Source organism: Onychostoma macrolepis, chromosome 02 (genome assembly GCF_012432095.1).
Source record: "Onychostoma macrolepis isolate SWU-2019 chromosome 02, ASM1243209v1, whole genome shotgun sequence".
NCBI classification, from domain to species: domain Eukaryota; kingdom Metazoa; phylum Chordata; class Actinopteri; order Cypriniformes; family Cyprinidae; genus Onychostoma; species Onychostoma macrolepis.
The window spans coordinates 31,364,009-31,384,743 of record NC_081156.1 but is presented as its reverse complement, the minus strand read 5'-3'; the positions used below and the strand labels follow the sequence as shown (position 1 = coordinate 31,384,743).

General features: G+C 36.7%; 3 protein-coding genes across 5 annotated transcripts in view; 2 read left to right on the top strand and 1 right to left on the bottom strand.

Annotated features, from left to right (window-relative positions):
- The window catches only part of hecw1b (HECT, C2 and WW domain containing E3 ubiquitin protein ligase 1b), a 48,647-nt gene extending 37,440 nt beyond the window's left edge, over window positions 1–11,207 (top strand). For both annotated transcript variants that reach the window (XM_058762898.1, XM_058762888.1), the window contains exons 20-28: window positions 121–235; window positions 694–807; window positions 1,099–1,251; window positions 1,429–1,527; window positions 2,370–2,499; window positions 2,749–2,895; window positions 2,999–3,113; window positions 3,446–3,644; window positions 7,895–11,207. In XM_058762898.1, coding sequence (XP_058618881.1) covers window positions 121–235; window positions 694–807; window positions 1,099–1,251; window positions 1,429–1,527; window positions 2,370–2,499; window positions 2,749–2,895; window positions 2,999–3,113; window positions 3,446–3,644; window positions 7,895–8,006 — 1,184 coding nt within the window. In that variant the 3' untranslated portion in view covers window positions 8,007–11,207. The remainder of the gene's footprint in view (window positions 1–120; window positions 236–693; window positions 808–1,098; window positions 1,252–1,428; window positions 1,528–2,369; window positions 2,500–2,748; window positions 2,896–2,998; window positions 3,114–3,445; window positions 3,645–7,894) is intronic.
- A 1,765-nt stretch (window positions 11,208–12,972) lies between these two features.
- Window positions 12,973–15,130, bottom strand: LOC131550920 (cytochrome c oxidase assembly factor 1 homolog). 2 transcript variants are annotated; one of them, XM_058793442.1, is made up of 5 exons: window positions 14,979–15,130; window positions 13,837–13,974; window positions 13,605–13,756; window positions 13,408–13,484; window positions 12,973–13,322 (listed from the first exon to the last, which is right to left on the bottom strand). In XM_058793442.1, the coding sequence occupies exons 2-5, from the start codon at window positions 13,928–13,930 to the stop codon at window positions 13,241–13,243; spliced, it is 405 nt and encodes a 134-aa protein (XP_058649425.1). In that variant the 5' UTR covers window positions 13,931–13,974; window positions 14,979–15,130; the 3' UTR covers window positions 12,973–13,240. The 2 variants fall into 2 exon arrangements, with proteins under 2 accessions (XP_058649425.1, XP_058649434.1); XM_058793451.1 differs by lacking the exon at window positions 14,979–15,130 and adding an exon at window positions 14,265–14,403.
- blvra (biliverdin reductase A) lies at window positions 14,551–19,232 on the top strand. Its single transcript, XM_058793429.1, has 7 exons — window positions 14,551–14,706; window positions 16,104–16,227; window positions 16,787–16,906; window positions 16,990–17,087; window positions 17,224–17,331; window positions 17,426–17,594; window positions 18,098–19,232. The coding sequence occupies exons 2-7, from the start codon at window positions 16,109–16,111 to the stop codon at window positions 18,360–18,362; spliced, it is 879 nt and encodes a 292-aa protein (XP_058649412.1). The 5' UTR covers window positions 14,551–14,706; window positions 16,104–16,108; the 3' UTR covers window positions 18,363–19,232.
- The last annotated feature ends 1,503 nt before the right edge of the window (window positions 19,233–20,735 follow it).

Sequence of the window (20,735 nt, the reverse complement as noted above, 5' to 3'; positions counted from 1 at the left end):
GTGAACTCTTTCCGAGTTGTTTGATGGCCTGCTGATCCTTGACAGTCTTTCCTTGATGACTGATATTTATAGTAAGCTGGATTTTACATCTGTGGTGATGATTTGTGACTGTCTTTTTAGGGACCCAGAGGGCTCGGGCACCAGCGCCCTACCGCAGAGATTTTGAAGCAAAACTGCGCAACTTCTACAGGAAGCTGGAGGCAAAGGGCTACGGGCAAGGACCCGGCAAGATCAAGTGCGTAGTCTCTTATGCTCGCCAAGGCTGCATTTATTTGATCAAAAATACAGTAAAAATAGTAAAATTGTGAAATATTATTAGAATGTAAAATAACTGTTTTCTATTTAAATATATTTTAAAATGTAATTTATTCCTGTGATGCAAAGCTGAATTTTCAGCTTCATTACTCCAGTCTTCGGTGTCACATGATCCTTCAGAAATCAGTCTAATATGCTGATTTTCTACTCAATAATTTTTTATTATTATTATTATTAATGTTTTGCTGCTTAATATTTTTTTTTCTCTTCAGAATTCTTTGATGAATACAAAGTCCAAAAAAAAATTTGAATGTTTTGAATTTTAATGCACATGTACTGTAACGTGTAATGAGCAAATACTAGTAAATATGTCAACAAATGCTTTAAAATAGTATCTGCCAGATAAATGTCCTACAAGACTTCATGTTGTTTTTTTAGATTGATCGTCAGAAGAGATCATCTGTTAGAAGGAACATTTAACCAGGTCATGGCCTACTCCCGTAAAGAGCTCCAGAGAAACAAGTTGTATATCACCTTTGTTGGAGAGGAAGGGTGAGGCAGAAATCTGATTTCAGCAAATGACACAATATATAACATGTATACATAACTGCTGACAATAAATGAACACTGTTACTGAATATATTCTCAAACTGACTGAAACACTGAAAGCAAACAAGGCTGTTGGTATATTTGACACAAGGGGAACTAACAAATAAGAATAGCCTAATATTGTCTATTTAATATATTTGAATATAAAATATATGGTCTGTTTTAGTTCTAGTTTTAGATGGCAATGTTGTGCTCTATTTTTATATTTATATTTTATTTTGATTTTCTTTTCAGACTGGACTACAGTGGACCGTCGCGGGAGTTTTTCTTCCTGCTGTCTCAGGAGCTGTTTAACCCTTACTACGGCCTGTTTGAATACTCCGCTAACGACACGTACACTGTTCAGATCAGCCCCATGTCTGCTTTTGTGGAAAACCATTTGGAATGGTGAGGTTCTTTTCACTTCCTTCCAAGGAATTCCACTTACTGAATTGAAGAAAACGCATACTGAATTGTCATTGACAGAGAAATAAGTAGTTATGTCACTGGCTGCTCTCACAGGCTGCTGTTGTTATTGCCAGAATGTCTGTTTTTTTGACCGCATGATGTGACACGTGTTTTCAGGTTTCGTTTCAGCGGTCGAATTCTTGGCTTGGCTTTGATTCATCAGTATTTGTTGGACGCCTTCTTCACCCGCCCGTTTTATAAAGCTCTCCTCAGACTGTGAGTGGACCTGAAACCATTAAATGCATTCAACTACATGCAGAATTTGAAAACGATGACAAAATTGACAAATTGTGAGCACGTTGTGTTGTGTACAAGCATTGAAAAATCAAATCTAATTGATTTGTGAATTTTTAGCATCATTACTACAGTCTTCAGTGTCACACAATCCTTCAGAAAACATTCTAATATGCTGATTTGCTGCTCGAGGAATATTTAGTAATATTATTAAAGTTGAAAACAATTGTATTGTTTCATATTTTCATGAAAACAGTGATATAATATATAATTATTATTTAAAAAAAACAGCATTTTCTTTTTAATAATAATTTAATACATTCTTGCTGAATAAATGTATTGGCTATTACTGACCCCAAGCTTTTGAGCAACTGTTTGTGTGTGCTTGCAAATTAGTAGCTGACCGAAATGGGATTTTCAGTAGCCAATAGGAAGCAGATTTCTAGATACGAGCAATGGTTAATTACAGAAAATTCAGTTGTTGTTGTTTTTTTTTGACAGCTCATCTCAGTGTCAAAAATATACCTAAATTTACTCTATTGCAATTTTAAAAGAACAAAATGAGACATGAATGAAATTAAATTAAAATGGCTTAAATTAATGTTTAATTTTTTCACACATTATTTATTTAAAATTTCAAAAAAATATTCTGAACAGAAAAAAAAAGAATTAATTAAACAAAGGACATAGTTATCTTGAAGTAATCCCAAATATCAGTCGATTAGATGGCCTGACCGGTCTATCAATCTAGCACTTATCAGAATACAATATCCTGTATTATATTAACTGTAAAAGCACATGCTCATTGTTACACCTGTTTGCAGAGCCACAGATCTCAGTGATCTCGAGTACCTAGATGAGGAGTTTCATCAGAGCTTACAGTGGATGAAGGACAATGACATCACAGATGTGCTGGATCTCACCTTCACTGTCAATGAGGAAGTGTTCGGACAGGTGAAACCTAAAACTAATCCTACCTTTTATATATATATATATATATATATATATACATATACACACACACACATATTTGTAAATATGATTATAATTCTATTGTAATATTAAATATATTAAATTTTTTGGGCATCAATGATAGCATAAATTTGTTGCTATTTTGTAATAAACAGCTGCCTAAAGATTCCCGTGGTTTAAAAAAAATAAAGGAGAGTGGAGTGAATTAAACAGAAAATATCTTTACATCAGGTGACCGAGCGGGAGCTGAAGTCTGGCGGGACAAACGTGCAGGTGACAGAGAAGAATAAGAAGGAATATATCGAGCGGATGGTGAAGTGGAGGGTGGAGCGAGGTGTCGTCCAGCAGACGCAGGCTCTCGTCCGGGGCTTTTACGAGGTAAACATGCTTATCATCTGACTTACTCTCTGCCCGTTTACTGTTAAGTGCTGTCCAAGTAGCCTTCATTTAACCTTTGACCTATATGTGTGTGTGTGTGTAGGTGGTGGACTCCCGTCTGGTGTCTGTGTTTGATGCCAGAGAGCTGGAGCTGGTTATTGCAGGAACAGCAGAGATTGATTTGAACGACTGGAGAAACAACACAGAGTATAGAGGAGGTGAGAGGACATGCATACACCTACATACACCAATGCAGAAATACATACACACAGCATAAATACACTTGATAATATGGCCATGCTAATAAAATCAATACAAGTGTATATATTGTATCATCATTCTTTTTCTCACTATATTGCATTGTCATTTCAAGACCTTGAATTAATTATACTTTACAGTATATATTTTATTCATGTTTTCATCATATAATTGCCTACGTTTCAGTGAATAAGCGGGTCAGTGATTTTCAGTGCTGTCAGAGATGCTTCAATGGAAAAAAAGTGAAAAATCTAGTTGTTGTGTATTTGAACTCTGTCCTCGTTGTCGTCAGGTTATCATGATGGGCATATTGTGATCCGGTGGTTCTGGGGTGCAGTGGAGCGCTTCAATAATGAACAGAGACTGCGGCTGCTGCAGTTTGTGACAGGCACCTCCAGCGTGCCTTACGAGGGCTTCACCGCGCTGCGCGGGAGCAACGGCCTGCGACGCTTCTGCATCGAGAAGTGGGGCAAGATCACATCACTACCGAGGTACAGTGACACACTCTTTCATCTTTCACAACTCTGATGTTCATTCGAGCTGGGATGGGAAATGTTTAACATGAATTCAGAGAATATCAATTATAAAAGATACAGGTCCTCTGAGGAATGCAAACATTAGATTGCTCTACAAATGTTTCCTCCAGACTCCTTCTGCAATATTAAATTCTACAGTGTTTGCAAATCATTTTATGATTTTTTTAATTTTTTTGTTTTATTTCCATATTCCAAATTAAATAAGATATGAAAAATTATCAAAATTATAAACCTGTCCTTTGAATTTTCAGTCATGGAAAAAAAGAATTGAAATAGACAACAAAAATGTGTAAAAGATAAAAAAATATATATTGCTCTTGCTATTTTATTTTATAATATATTCCAGATTTATTTTACTTTGAAATGGTTTGACTTGCGCTTTTTTTATGTATTTGTCAAGAGTCTGAAAAAAATTCTCCTTTATGATATTTACTTTTTTAAATATAAAATTTAGTTTTCCATGGTTAAGCATTAGTGCAAATGAACAATATAAATAATTCTAAAATTAACAGTAATTAATATAAATCATTTAAAATTAACAGTAACACTTTTAATAATATTAATAATTTATTTTAAATTATTTATATTATTAATTACTATTCATTTTAAATTATATTGTTATAAATACTTATTTAAATTATTATTTGAAATGAACATTAAATAATTTAAATAACTTAACTTAAAATTAATATATATATATATATATATATTTACATTTACATTTACATTTAGTCATTTTGCAGACGCTTTTATCCAGAGCGACTTACAATTTGGGGAACACATGAAGCGATTCATCTTGAAGAGGCAATCCGACAAAGGAAGTGCTTGTAACACCAAGTCTCAGGCATTGTTTAAATAAGTACAAGCTAGCAAGGGAAGGAATAAATAAGGAGAAAGAGTTTTTTTTTTTTTTTTATGTGTAGGTTGAAGTCAAGTAGTGTCGAAAGAGATGAGTTTTCAGCTGTTGCTTGAAGATTGACAGGGATCCAGTACTCTGAAGATCATTCCACCAGCCAGGAATGGTGAACGAGAATGTTCTGGAGAGTGATTTTGAGCCTCTTTGTGATGTTACCACGAGGCGTCGCTCACTAGCAGATCTCAGACTTCTGGAGGGGATGTAGATTCTTAATAGTGAGTGCATGTAGGCGGGTGCTGAGCCTGTGGTTGTTCTATGAGCAAGCATCAGTGTCTTGAACTTGATGCGAGCTGCGATTGGTAGCCAATGCAATGAGATAAAGAGAGGTGTAACATGGGCTCTTTTGGGTTCCTTGAAGACCAGTCGTGCCGCCGCATTCTGAATCATTTGTAGAGGTTTGACTGTGTTTGATGGAAGTCCAGCCAGAAGAGCATTGCAGTAGTCCAGCCTAGAAATGACAAGGGCCTGGACAAGAAGTTGTGCAGCATGCTCCGTCAGAAAGGGCCTGATCTTTCTGATGTTGTGTAGTGCAAACCTGCAAGATCGAGCAGTCTTTGCAATGTGGTCTTTGAAGGTCAGCTGGTCATCAAAGATTACACCAAGATTTCTGACCGAAGTTGATGGGGTAATTGTTGATGAACCTAACTGGATCGTGATGTCATGCTGTAGAGTTGGAGCGGCAGGAAAGACAAGAAGCTCAGTCTTTGCCAGGTTGAGCTGGAGGTGATGTTCTTTCATCCATGCCGAGATGTCCACCAGGCAACCTGAGATCCTTGCAGCTACCGTTGGATCATCTGGTTGAAAAGAGAGATAGAGCTGTGTGTCATCAGCGTAGCAATGGTAGGAGAATCCATGTGCCTGTATGATGGGACCCAGTGATGTAGTGTATGTGGAGAAGAGGAGGGGTCCAAGAACCGATCCCTGAGGAACCCCAGTGACCAGTCGATGTGCTTTGGATACCTCCCCTCCCCAGGCCACCCTGAAAGACCTACCAGTGAGATAGGATTCAAACCAGCGAAGTGGAATGCCAGTGATGCCCAGTGATGAGAGAGTGGAGAGGAGTATCTGATGATTGACAGTGTCAAACGCGGCAGATAGATCCAACAGAATAAGGACTGATGATTTGGAATGGGCTTTTGCAATTCGCAGGGCTTCAGTGACCGAGAGAAGTGCAGTCTCAGATGAATGGCCACTCCTGAAACCTGACTGTTTAGCGTCCAGTTTGTTGTTCTGTGAAAGAAACAATGAGACCTGGTTGAAGACAACACGTTCAAGTGTTTTCGCTATGAATGGAAGGAGAGAGACAGGTCTATAGTTTTCTATAAGAGAAGTGTTTAATGTAGGTTTTTGAGCAGTGGGGTTACCCGAGCCTGCTTGAACGCAGTGGGGAAGATGCCTGTGAGGAGGGATGTGTTGATGATGTGTGTGAGTGTCGGTAAGAGCGTGGGCGAGATTGCTTGCAGAAGGTGCGAGGGATTGGGTCAAGAGGACATGTTGTAGGATGGTTGGAGAGGAGAAGTTTGGATACTTCAGCCTCCGTCAGGGGACAGAAGGAGAAGATGGGAGGTTTAGCAGTGGATGTGGTTGGTTGGGGTCCTGTGTGCGTGGAGGTGAGAACTGATCACTGATCGATCTAGTTTTGTCTGTAAAAAATAGCAAAGTCATCAGCTGTAATAGAAGTGGTGGGAGGTGGTGGAGGGGGACAGAGGAGAGAATTAAATGTTCTGAAGAGATTACGCATGTCTGGAGCGCTGTTGATCTTGTTGTGGAAATGTGAGGATTTGGCAGTGTGGACATCAGCAGAGAAAGATGAGAGCAGAGACTGATACCTACTCAGGTCCGACGGGTTGTTTGATTTGTGCCATTTTCTCTGCCGCTCTGAGTTTAGTCCGATGTTCACGAAGAACATCAGATAACCAGGGGTTAGAAGGGGCAGTCCGTGCTGACCTAGAGGAGAGAGGACAAATGTCGTCTAGACAAGAAGTTAAGGTAGAGCATAAAGTTTCAGTAGCTGCGTTTACATCCAGAGATGAGAAATGGGTAGATGAGGGAAGAGAGGAGGATACTACAGAGGAAAGATGGGAAGGAGAAAGGGAGCGCAGGTTTCGTCTAAAAGTAACTGGTAGGGGGGTTGGTGGCACACGGGTAGCAAAATGTAGTGTAAATGTAATGAAGAAATGGTCCGAGATATGTAGCGGTTGTACCAGAATGTTATCTGCAGTACAATTGCGTGTGTAAATTAAATCAAGTTGGTTGCCTGATTTGTGCGTGCTAGTAGTGGTAAGGCGATTGAGATCAAATGAAGCTAGGAGTGAGTGGAAGTCTGTAGCATAAGGCTTGTCTAGGTGAATGTTGAAATCACCAAAGACTAAGAGTGGAGTGCCATCCTCCACGAAGAGGACAACAACCCGTCCAGCTCCTCTAGGAAGGTGGCTAGAATTTGTCCAGGGGGACGGTAGATTACCACAATCTGGAGTTTTATCGGAGCTGATACAGTAATGGCATGACATTCAAATGAGTTGTAATTGCAAAGGGTAGAGTGGGTTGAGTATTTCCAATTGTGTGAAACGAGCAGGCCAGTACCCCCACCCGACCAACTTGACGCCAAGTATGAGAGAAAGAGAAATTAGTAGAGAGCAGCTGGGGTTGCTGAGTCTTCTGGACGAATCCAGGTCTCAGTCAAGCCCAAGATGCTGAGAGTGGATTTTGAAGAAAAGGCAGAAATGAAGTCAGCTTTGTTGACGGCTGACTGACAATTCCAGAGACCCACAGAGAAAGCCAGAGGTGTAGTGGAAGATGTAGAGATAGGGCGTAGGTTAGCAGTATTACGTTGCCGTCTGCGAGTGATGTTAGAGCGTGGCTGAGAGAGAACCGGAATGTTTTGGAGACACATGATAGAGGTAGAAGGAAAGAGGATAGGAGAGCAGAGTGAGGAAGGAAAAAAAGATACTTAAGTGTGTAGCTCGGTGTCGTTGCTCGGTTCAAGTCGCACAGGAAAAAGTCGCAGGTCTTTACACTCTTCGGTCTTTACACTGCCGTCCGTCTCTTCTGGTGACTAATCGCCTTCTCGCCTCTCTATAATAAAATTATATATATTATATATATATATAATATTTTAATATAATCATATAATTAAGAATATAAATAATTAAAAATGAGTAGAATTTATTAATGTCATTTAAAAGTAAGAATATAAATAATTACAAATGAATATAATTTAAGATACTCAAGGCCAATCCACATTGAGACTGTCAATCCAGCTGCTGATGTTTCTTGTCTGGTTTCTCAGGGCGCACACATGCTTTAACCGTCTGGATCTTCCGCCGTATCCATCCTACACCATGTTGTACGAGAAACTGCTGATCGCTGTGGAAGAGACCAGCACTTTTGGCCTCGAGTGAGGACTTGAGGCACAAAACACCTTCCTCCCAGTGACTTTTCCATGTACACCGTATGTAATTATCTACTAGCGTGGATCGTGTCCTGTGTCCGTTTCTTTGGTTTGTTCAGGACACCACTGCATGCATCAGTCACCTGCGCGGGTGGACAGTGTGTAACGGGTATGCAATAGTGAAAGAGAAGCCTTCAACCTGCTTTAACACTCAGGGCCTCGACCTCCGCTGGAGTCGCTCTCAGTTCGCACATCATCATTTCACCGCAAACCGTTACAGCCAGCATCCTTTCTGTTGGTGCATTTTCACATTGACAAGAATTGTAAAGTTAAAACCAAATATGCTCACAGAAAATATCTGATTGAGGTGCCGTAATTGTAACTGTAAATGTGTGCACTAGTTCACATAATCTCACCAAACACGGCATCGTCACAGGAAGTGACGTCACTTCGCAGGAGTCAAAGGAGGAAATGGCAAGCCTGCGCCTTGATTTGACACTTTTGATTTATTGAGGTGCACTAATCAATACATTTAAATATTAAAATCATTAAAGCATCAGACATGTTTAAGGATGTTTAAGGCTTCATGCTGTCTTGTCTGTAATGTTTGAATGAACACACGATTGCTTTCAATGAATCGATGTATTTGGGTTTAAAAGCCCAACATATGATGTTTACTAAAATGACAACACTAAAAGCGAAACACAACAAGTCCAATCAGGATATATTTAGTGTTTATTATACAGCTGTGTTGCGTGGGATTTTAAACCAATGAGATTGCACTGTGGGCGGAGCCATCCTGCGTAACAAAATGTCTTGTTTGTTGCATCTAGATAAGACACTGTGTAAAGGTGCATTCATGGTAACGGCGATTTATAGTGATTTGAGTCAACAAGAGCGACAACAACCAGTGGTGATGCGATGTGGGCGTGTACTTTATGTAAATGAGTAATGCAGTGCACTGCTAATGGGAATGAAGACGTCTCAGAAGTAAATGCTCATAATGAGCAGTTTCATGTCATTCTTTACGCACTTCTGCAGTTTATATAAACCGTTTCATTCAGCATGTTCATTTTTAGTATTAAAATGGGATTTTATTTATTGTATTTTTATGCATCTGTTTCAATTTTCAAAATCAGATCATGGGTGTTACTGTCTGCGCTCCCATTGGCAGTTGCTGCATCACATTTGTTACTTATTTGCATAAAGTTAAAATGTTTGTCTAAACTTTGTCACATCGCCATCTTTCACTGTCGCTTAAAATTAACTTAAAAGTTACTTAAAGTTTCCTGATGCCATAATATGCACTCACTTTCCCTAATGTTTATGAAATGTGTTTTTTTCTTCTATTTATATGATGTCTTTTTATGACTTAAATTGGTGAGTGGATTGAAAGAAATGACAGACCAAATAGTAAAAATTGTGCACCACACGTTGTGTTCTTCAGAGTGTTTCAGCTGTTTGTGTATTTGAAGAACAGTGAGTCATTTATTTCTTCAAAAAGGAAATTGGTTTAAATGTCAGGACACGTTTCTTTGAAATGTCAGAGTTGTTCATTCTGTGGTTGGTTTATTGACGACTAGATTCGATTACTGTGCTGAAGTTTTGATTATTGTTCATGTTTACATTTTAAGATGATGTGAATGTGTATTATACATTAAGATGCTCATAAATTGTCTTAACATGATGCCATTTAAAGGTGCATGTGTTTCTGTCTAATCCACACTTGATCAATCAGACTTTTACTTTTGTCTCCTAATATTTTCTAAATGGGTACGTTCACCCCAAAAAAATGCATTGTTTGAATATGCAGAAGAATGGGAAAGTCATACAGATTCAATTGTGAAGTTTTCATTTTTGGGTGAACTGTCCTTTTAATGTGGTTATGGGGATCAAGCAATCACGGCTTTTGATCGTGTCCAAAATGTAATTCTGCTAAAAACAATTGCAGCTCAAAATGAACAACACTCAGCTTAAGATATTAGGAATGTAGAAAATGAATTTGTATTATTTATCCCAATTAAGAAATTATAAAATGTCTGTATATCACATTGTGTACATACTTGCTTGAACAGTCTATGTAAAATCTAAATTTTAAATGTGATGAATCATTTCAACAGCCAACCATTCATCTTTTTTGAAAAACATGTCTTCATACTTACTATTTGCATAATGTTAGTTTTCTCAGATGTATATTACTATGCATATTTGGTTGGAATTGTAAGAAATGCTACTCTGGCGCTTGTGGAGGACGTTTCTTCATTTATCAAGACACTCGCAGCCATTTGACCAATGTGAGAAGGTTGTGGAACATACTGCCTCTCTATAAACATGGCATTCTGGGAAATGCAGAAGGATTTGGCTCCTGCTTCCACCTCGGACACATACACTAGCCTGCTTATGTCTTTTTACACGTTAATCCATGTGTATGGAAGAGAATAAGAGCGGAAAATGTACAAATGTTTTGACTTGTGTATTGAGGTCACTTATAGCGCCCCTCTCAGGCTGAGCTCTGTAACTACAGCATAACACTGTTAACGAATGTCAATAAACAATCACTTTCTAATGCAGAACCTGACACTTGATCCATCGGATGTGGTTGTTCATCTTGCTGAATCTGGAAAATTGTACTCTTACTTAGTAAAATTAGATATTAACGTATATATGTTAACGAATGGATAGTACAGTCTGACAGCCAATATAGCCTACAACAGACAAAAGTCATATTGAATTTAACGTGGCACTGTATAAAGGTCCTACGTCATGTAATTTTCACAACTTTAAAACTGTTTTATGGAGGCTTTTGTCTACTGAAAGGTTTTTGTTTTTTAGAAACACGTTTCAACTGAACAGTCATGTTACAATCCATTTAACGCACTGTACTTCAGTCCCTCACGGCCTTAATTCCTGTCAAAAATTAAATGTGTAATATATAAGATCTATACTATGTGTATACAGAATCATTTATTGGATACATTGCATTGAATTAAAAGGGGTTTCGCCAGTTTAATGCATTTCATTCACAAATATTGCACATTTAGGGGTTAAAAAAACTAAACAAATGTATGGTGTTTTTGTATAATGTTAATGCAAATTCTTTCCCTCGTCCCTCAATTTACCCAATTTCGTATCTTCACAGTCTTTATTCTCATGATTTTGTCATTTCTGTAATATTCAAGAAAACCTCAAGCCATCTGAAATGTGCCAAAACAAGCCAGCACATCTCTCTACAACCATATAATCTGCAAAAAAATATTAAAAACTTGATGTCATTTAATGAAGGATTTATACATTTCATTGGTTAAAACACTGTGATGTAATATATTGCAAAATCAGATGAAAACAGATTGGAGGAAGTATTTATATGCATGGATGTTTTGGCAGATGGAAGTGAAGACAGATGGTCCCCAGAGCTCTGTGGAATATGAGGATATTTCTGGAGCAGGAGCGGGTGGTTTTGGGGGATAACTGGGATTTTTGAAGGGCTTGAGAGAAGAAGGAAAGTTTGAGACATGAAGCCCCAACTCGGTCTGGAACCAAGGTTTAGTCAGATTCAAAACAGATTCAGAGAGAACTGAAGAGTAAGCGTATACTGCTCACTGCACTACTGCATACGGTTTCACATACTATCTCTAAATTTAGTGTGCATAATCAGTATGCATTATGCAACAATAAATGTTTTAAACTGTATGTTGTTGCAACTTTGAAGTACAATGGCTGAATTCAGAATAGCATACTGCTTGTTCTATTTGTGCAACATATGATCAGTATTCTGAGGAATTTGTCAGTGTAAACATGAAAAGCCATTCAAGTGCATTGCATTGTGGGATACAGTATTTTACGCAGTGTACTGTAGCTGTGCATTTTGGCAAATATAGTAGGTCATCTATACATACTGCATACTGTATGAGTAATATACTATTCCACACTAAGACTAATAGATAAACTGAATGCAATATTGCACTATTATTATTATATCATCATCATAGCTTTAAATGTTTTAAACATTATTTTTATTTAAATGTTTATTTAAATATTTTGGGTTTTCTGGCCTCAATCTTTCAACAAAAAAACTAATGAGACAAGATGTGGATCAGAGAGAGACGTGGGAGTCTGAGGAAAGTACAGGCCGTGTGGCTAAACTGGATCACTGTGTTTCTGTGGATGATGTCTGCTGCCTCCTGTGAATATAGATTTATGATACTAACCCCCGGTTTCACAGTCAAGGCTTAAGCCTAGTCCTAGACTAAAATCTAAGTCTGAGCTGTTTCAACTGAAAGAAACTTGCACTGACTGATCTTAAAACATATCAGTGCCTTTGTTTTGTCTCAAGATACACACCAGTAATGTTTTTTTCTAAGCACGTTTATAAAAATGACTTCAAAATCTTCATGCGGTTTCATTTCGGATGTACAAAGAACATTTTAGAAAAATATTAAATAAATGGCACAAAATTGTCTGTAAAGCTCTTCACTCATGAAAAGTAGTCTAACTTAATCACATGACTTGGACAAAATGCACTTGTTTTCTGTATAGGCTGCATCTTTTACTAAATTAAATCATTGCTTTTATTTTTTTGAGAAACAAGTGATTAAAGAGATTTCTAGGGTTACTGAATAATAATCTTTTACTGACACCTACTGGTAAAGTTTAGTAACTATGATGATACAAGACGAGTCAATGGCATAACAGATGATCCCAGTGTTGGTATTACACGCAGTATTGAATTGTCATATTGTTTTCATGCTTCATACACATTTTAAGGTGGAAAGTCAAACAGATTGAGGTTATTATCTTTTGACATATCTTATGTGACCCTGCTTCTACATTGGTATAATCAGATCTGCTTTAAACACTATGCCTACTGTGATATATATACACATATATAATTTAGTAGGATCGTTTATCTGTTTATGCATGTGTGCGTTTATGAAGACATGCTTAATAAATATGATAAAACATAAAATTACAGTGTATGATTTTTACACCATCCATCTTTAATGAAGCACATAAAACAGCAAAAAAAGGTACTAAACAAATCAAAACAATTTCCAAGCTGCCCCAAAATAAAGTGAGTCACATGACACCGCTTCCATACATCCCAAACACATAAACATTTAAAGTAGAAAAATGTGTGCAAATGCCATAATCACATTAGTTAAGAAAAAAACAGGCCGTCAATCATCTACTAACTGTCTGGCGTTTGTTGCCTTTTTAACATTGATGAAATGTTTCTGTGTGAAGTTACTCTTCAGATTCTGTCTCATTGAAAATCTCGACAATCTCGCCTTCCCTCAGCTTCAGAAACACTTGCTGGAGGTGCCATCTAATGACAAAAGAGGTTAAGAAGATTATATAAAATGTAACAAAACTGTATGTGTGCATTTATTTAAAGAGGGAAATCATGGTACCTGTTCATGAGAGCGTCTCTGGTGGAAGTTGTGTAGAGATAACCTCCAGTCTTTGACCCGGTAACTGGGATCTTCAGCTGAAATTGATTATAGATATATATATATATATATATATATATAGAGAGATAGATGATTAATATATTTCTGATCAGTATTTCTAATGCACCTCATGGAGGCAGGTTTGCGGTGATGCTGACCTGAGCGCTGCTGTGGTCAACGCGGTTGTGTCGGTCAGATAAATGGATGTTGAGTATCTTTAGAGGAGGAGCGCCCAGACTGGCCATGGCGGTGGCATTATTGTTCAGCTGTTCAAGGGCCAGACGGTAATGCTCTGATTTTGCAAAATTTCCTGAAAGAAACGGAACAAAAAAAATAATAAAACACACAATGTTTAACAGCTAACAGAAGCTTTAATCAGCCATGACTTACTCTGCATGAGGTAATACATCATAGTGCAGCCGCTGCCGGTCACTATTGTCACGAATATGGTCATCTGCTGCAGGAGGCTGATGGAGTGACTCATCCTCGCTTCGGATGGAGCAAATATCTTATGGCTGGAAGAAAACTCTATAAAAGGGCAGTGATTAAAATAATAAAAAAATGTAACTGACCTAATAATATAAACTGAAAGGTTTTTAAGTTCATGGGGAGAATAGTTCAATCTAAAGGCTTCTGCTTCAGTGAAATAAATTGTGCATATTTTTTTTATTATTTTACAACATACTGCACTCGTCTTAAGGATTACTACTGTAGCAAGATTTAGGGGTTATTGTCAGAAAAATGCCCCTCGTTTCACAGAATTGAGCCTTAATTCATTCATGCATCGACTTCAAGGTCCGTTCATAATAATAACTCACCGTCACATCTATTATTTCTTTGATAAGACCAAAGTGACTTTGTTATAAAACACTACAAGCAGCGCGCTATGGAAGCCGCCATGTTAGTTTTCATTTGAAAAACTTTATTCAAACATCGATGAATGTATTCTGAAGAAACACATTGTAGACATTCAGTCTGCGATTTATTATCATATACATGATAAAGATGTTAATGCAAAGTATTAGTGTAAAGCTAACGACTCTTAATCTTCTCTGAATTACTTTATTTATTGTCTGTCCCTGTCGACAACAAAAACACGTGCGGCTGGAGCGCGTGACGTCAGACGCACGCGGGGTTACGAAAAAAAAAAGGAGTTACGAAAGTTGTTTCCAGTCACGCCGGATAATGTCATTCATCGCTCTTGTTTCCCTGCAGATGCTTTAGAGGTCCACACCGAAGGCTCTTTGCGTACATTCAGAGGTGAGGAGATTTAGTTTTGCGCTTGTACTTATGCATATAGAAGACTAGACATTATTCGTTGTGTAATCTCTCATTTGCGCGTTCTGATTAGCGCGATGCAGAAGCGTTTAGTGAAAGTGACGCTTTTTGGTATTTTAATTAACACGAGCACTAAAACATATTAATAAAATAGGAAACACCGATGCATTGTCAGTGCTTTGCTAGCCGTTTTATGATTAGGAAATTGTCTTCTTAATGTAGTCAGTTAGTTAACGTTACAAGCTATACATTACCAAATCTGTGTCAATTTCTTGTTCTTGTTCCTGTTCCTGCTGTTTAGTTTGGTTAGATGGATCTACACCAGGGTTCCTCAAATATTATCCTGGAGGTCCAATCCACTGCAGTTTAGCTCCAACCTTGATCAAACTCACCTGTCTTTGATTTTCTAATGATCCTGAAGACATTGATTAGCATGTGTTTGTGTGTTTGATTAGGGTTAACAGTTACAGCTAAACTCTGCAGGAAAGTGGATCTCGAGGTCCAGATTTGAGGAGCCCTGATCTACATCTATATCTATCTATCTATCTATCTATATATATATACACATTTTTTTCATTTTTTTTTTTATTATTATTTTTTTAAATAAATACATTTATTTATTTTTATTTATTTAATGTGTGATTTTTTTTTTTTTCAATTTTTTTTTCATTTTGTCATGGGAAAATAAAAATAATTATAAACTTAATTAAAAATGTTCATGTTATTTGGTGTTTATGTGTATAGTTTGTAATTTCTAGATATAAATTACTGCTTTCAATTCTGCTGTCATTACCATCGTGACAGGCACTTTAAATGATATTAAAGGAAAGTTTGTGATGTTTAACTTGAATCAAAAGATTATTTTATATTTAAAATGAATAAATTAGTAATTATTCTTTTCTGTTCTGGAGTGACTGCACAAATAAAAAAATACTAAACTGCTTTTGCAAATATTTTTTTCTTATGTCTCCCATTTTCCCAGCATATCGGTAACTAATATAAGCAGGATTTGTTTATGCAATATTCAGAGAAAACGCTTTAGTTGTCCAAGTCAAGACTGGTTGCAGCTTAAACAAGCCTTTATCAGACAGACACACTTGCAGACACGCCAAGAACTTCCTCAGACTTCTCCAACCAGTTTCTCAGAAACATGCTGCTCTTTCATGATAGTGTCTTTGTATTGACTTGTTTTAACATCATGCTTATGGGCAAGGACAGTGTAGATGTGGATCAATCCTCTCCATGCTTGTTTTAAATGTTTCCATAGCTGCTGCACTTGCATTATGCCATACAACATTTAAATCAAGTTCAGAACAAACTCACTGGTTCCACGTGTAGATGATGCTGATTTTCTGCTCGTGCATGTTGTGTTCCTGCAGGAATCATGCTGGGATCAGTGGTTGTTGGTATAGGCATCGCAGGATGTGTGAGAATGAGAGATTTACTTGCTCCTTTTCCATCCAGCGCTGCTGAGAAGTTCAGCATCAAAGGCTTTGTGTCCAGGTCAGTGCATCATCCAGACATTCATATACACTGTAAAAAGTGATAAGTTGACTTAACTTAAAAAAATTGAGGAAACCCGTTGCCTTAAAATGATTAAGTAAACAAAATTTAAAAAAAAAAAAAAAAAGTTAAGTGAACTTGACAATTCACTTAACTTATTTTTTTAAATGATCATTTATTTAAAAATTTTAAGGCAACGGGTTTCCTCAATTTTTTAAAGTTAAGTCAACTTATCACTTTTTACAGTGTAGCCACTTGATTTATTTGACAAATTAAGCCTGATTTGCTTAAAGCACATATGTTACATGTTGGTTTCTTTTGACCTCAAAGAAAATAAGATAAGCTCTCTGTGCACTTTAGCCATTTCATATCATATGGCAAATATTTACTGTGCTGCCCTTAGTGTGCAGTTTCAATAGAAATCCATAAACGTACCATGTCGAAACGTATGGCAGAAGAGATTTCTGCCCTTAAAACATGTTTTTGGACTTATATTGAAAGTTTTGTTCATCATATATGCATCCATCTAAAGTTCTGCTTGTGTTTTGTGTTTGTTTAGGAGGTCTCTTGAAGATCAGCAGGGCGTGAAGCAGATCTCTGTGACGGAGGCGTTGAGCAGAGATGATATCCATGCAGCGTTCATATGCACGGAAAACACCAACCATGAAGAGCACATCAGGTGACGCACAGACTTCCTCCTCGCACATAATCACTTCTGACTCCTCACACATGACAGAATGATCACGTTCTGCTCAATCTCAGGCAGTTTCTGGAGGCAGGGAAGCATGTGTGTGTCGAGTATCCCATGACCCTCAGCTACACGTCTGCAGTGGATCTGTGGAATCTGGCTCAGCAGAAGGGTGAGTTTCTGTCCTGTCTTCTGGAGATAACTGAGTAGATGTTTGAATGGTAGAAGTTTGTTATTATAAGGTAGTTAAATAATATGATTCTGCCTCCAGTATGGTTGAATGTTTAACTTCTGTATGGTATCTTCAGGCCTGGTGCTACATGAAGAACATATCGAACTCTTCACTCCTGACTTCAAACAGCTGAAAAAAGACATAGCTGGGAAAACGCTGGAGGAGGCAACGCTGCACTTCACAGGTAGTGACTATATAATAGTATGCAGTTCATCTTTTTTAAGGCTTCCACTAGGGTTTCGAGTTATGGTGATTTTTATATATTTTTTTCTTCTCAGGTGGATCCCTGAAGCCAAATTTTGGGTTCCCGTCTTTCAGCGGTATTGCCAGACTGACCTGGTTGGTTGATCTTTTCGGGGAGCTCACGGTTACTGCAGCGTCTCTGGTGGAGGAGAAAGACAACAAATACATGAAGATGACGGCACACTTACTGACCAAGCAGCAGAAGTGAGTGCACTGCGGCCACAGACAGCTGTTTTTACATTGAAAAAAATTATGTATTTTTAGATGCTTGCATTATTTTCTTACATTTAAATGTAATATATTTTAATTATATTCTTTATATGCGTTTTTCTTGTATAACTGACAAATAACACCAAGATTTGAGGTTAAAATATAAATGAATGTATGCAGAAAATGTATATTTATAATAAATAAATAAATAAGCTTTCCATTGATGTAAAGTTTGTTAGGATCGGACAATATTTGGCCAAGATACAACTATTTGAAAATCTGGAATCTAAATAATGTTACTAAATAACTAAATCATTACTAAATAATGTTAAAATGCAAATGAACATTTTCAGAAAATGTATATTCTTAAATGTGAAACTGGTCACCGTTTTTTCAAAGTTTTCACTTAACAATAAATTAATAAATATGTTTTTAAACCCATTTTATCATTTGTCACACACAAAAAAATGAGTGAATTAAAGTTCTCTCTTACGCAGACCTCTAACTTGGATTGAAGAGCGGGGTCCAGGACTGGGCAGAGCCAAACACATACACTTTCGCTTCCAGGACGCCAGCATCACGGAGCTTCCTGCAGGTCAGCGGGAGCCGGTGGGTCTGTTCATGCAGGATCTGGTGCTGTTCGGCCGGAAGCTGCAGGGTGAAGTGTCTGCCGCCGAGCTCCAGGAGGAGAGGAGCAGGATCTTACATTGCCTGCAGCTGGCAGACCGCATCCAACAGCTCAGTGAAAACACTCAGGCCTGAACCTGAAGCTGTTCACACAATAACCTGCTGTGGGGCATGAGTTCATATGTGACCCTGGACCACAAAACCAGTATCAATTTTCCGAAATTGAGATTTATACATCATCTGAAAGTTGAATATATAAGCTTTCCATTATTGTATGGTTTGTTAGGATCGGACAATATTTGGCCAAGATACAACTATTTAAAAATCTGGAATCTGAGGGTGCAAAAAAATCAAAATATTGAGAAAATCACCTTTAAATTTGTCCAAATGAAGTTCTTAGCAATGCATATTACTAATCAATTATTAAGTTTTTATATATTTACTGTAGGAAATTTACAAAATATCTTCATGGAGAATGATCTTTACTTAATATACTAATGATTTTTGGCATAAAGGAAAAATCTATAATTTTGACCCATACAGTGTATTTTTGGCTATTGCTACAAATATACCCCAGTGACTTAAGACTGGTTTTGTGGTCCAGGGTCACAAATGGTCTTTCCCCACATGGAATTGTGTGACAGATGACAGATAGACAGATGACTAGAGTGGAAAATAATATTAAAATAATTAAATATATAGATTTATTTTAACAGTGAAAATCAGTTTGCTGATGAGTTGCTTTTTATGGTATTTTGTTTCCACCAAGAAATAATAATTGTGACTTTTTATTTCACAATTCTGCTTTTATATCTCCCAATGACTCTCTGAGTCAGAAGAAAGTCTGAATTGTGAGATAAAAAGATTTAATACATTTTTGTTTTGTTTTTTATCCCATGGAGGAAACCAGCTTTCACAGCTTTTAAGCTCCAAAAAGGACAAAAAAAAAAAACCCCATAAGAGTATGACTTGAAGATTGTTCCATTCTTCACAAAATCCACGAAATTATACTCTTTGTCCTTTTTAGACCTGGACAGATATTTTTGGTGAAATATTTTTTTTCACTCTTGAAACTGCAGTGATTAAAAACAGGTAATGTAATAGTTTCAGCATAAAATCAGAAGTTTAAAATTTTTAAAGTTTGAATTGGAAATTTAACTAATAGTTCTGTGTTTAACTAGTGGGCCGCATCAGGATATGCAGTAACAGCACATTCCTTTATTGTAACATGTAACTCATAACTCTAGTTATTAACATAACATGGCTAATTTATTATATAGCAGAAAGGGACGATTCTTGCTGACTACTTGTTTGTTTGTTTTTTAAGTTTTGTAAATCAGTTGGTATTTAGTATGTGACTGATAAGAGTGAATCTTGTTTTAGTACATTACATCTGCACCAAAGTTCAAGACTCGTTTCAGACAGATGGACCTCCAGTCATTGGTGTTCAAACAGGCTGGAGCATTGCGAAACATTATGTGCTTTTGTTTGGTTTGATATTATGTCATTCTCTTATTTAAGTTGAAAACGTAAATGTGAATGTGAAAACTGGATGAGCTCTGTAAGCGTTCACACATGCTTTGAACAAAATCAAAGAATCTCTTATTTATGCTGTTGTGTACGTTTTTTTAATCTGATCATTTTTTCCTATCTGTGTTCTCTCTGAGAAAGCACCGAATGGAGCATAAATGCACATATCATTGTCTGAGAAACATACAGAGAGAGAAAGAAATGTTTTGTTTCTAATCAGTATGTGTTGTTTACATGTTTGTGTTTTCAGTTAAAAATAAATTGTGCCTGCTTTCTGAAATTTGTTTTGTGCAGTGGAATCCACACATTAACACAAGTGCATTTCAGAAGTCTGATAACCTTAGATTTTTATTTTTAATTTTTTTGGCATTGTGTTATTTTATTAAGCACAACAAAATATGGCAATCAGCACCATAATGCAGAAAGAAATTAAGTCATCCTTCGACTTCAGTTCAGAAATAGCACAACTACCTTAGTATGTTTTATCACATTACAGAATTGTTAGGTATGTATGCTTAATTATCTAAAAAATGTAGAAGCACAAAAATGATTTTTCTTAAGTCAAAATATTTTTACAGTAAAGTTAAGGATCATGACCAAACAATGTTTACAAAGTTGATTAATCATTTTCTACTAAATTGTTATATTTATACATTTCAAGTTGTATAAATTAGCATTAATGTATTATGAACAATATTTAAAATTATGCAATACAAATTATTTACTCCAAGCTAATAAATAATCATAAATGCTAATAAATTCTGTTAATAATTGTTTCTAATAATAATATACTAATAAATGCTGTTAAAAGTTCTTGTTCATTGTTAGTTCATAACACCTAATACAATAAACTAATGCTGGCTAATTGTATTTTTACCATTTATTCTTTCATTTTTAAGGTGAAATATGGCTCAGATTGATAAAATCCTGCATTTATAAAACAACTTCTGAATCATGTTCAGACATTAAGAGTGAAAG

Excerpts from the sequence above, each read along its gene's own strand:
- LOC131550920 (XM_058793442.1), bottom strand. The coding sequence starts at position 13,930 with ATGAGTCACTCCATCAGCCTCCTGCAGCAGATGACCATATTCGTGACA. Across the intron at positions 13,485-13,604 it reads TTGACCACAGCAGCGCTCAG|CTGAAGATCCCAGTTACCGG; the intron begins GTCAGCATCACC and ends AATCAATTTCAG. Across the intron at positions 13,323-13,407 it reads AGAGACGCTCTCATGAACAG|ATGGCACCTCCAGCAAGTGT; the intron begins GTACCATGATTT and ends TTTTGTCATTAG.
- blvra (XM_058793429.1), top strand. The coding sequence starts at position 16,109 with ATGCTGGGATCAGTGGTTGTTGGTATAGGCATCGCAGGATGTGTGAGA. Across the intron at positions 16,907-16,989 it reads AACCATGAAGAGCACATCAG|GCAGTTTCTGGAGGCAGGGA; the intron begins GTGACGCACAGA and ends GCTCAATCTCAG. Across the intron at positions 17,088-17,223 it reads GAATCTGGCTCAGCAGAAGG|GCCTGGTGCTACATGAAGAA; the intron begins GTGAGTTTCTGT and ends TGGTATCTTCAG.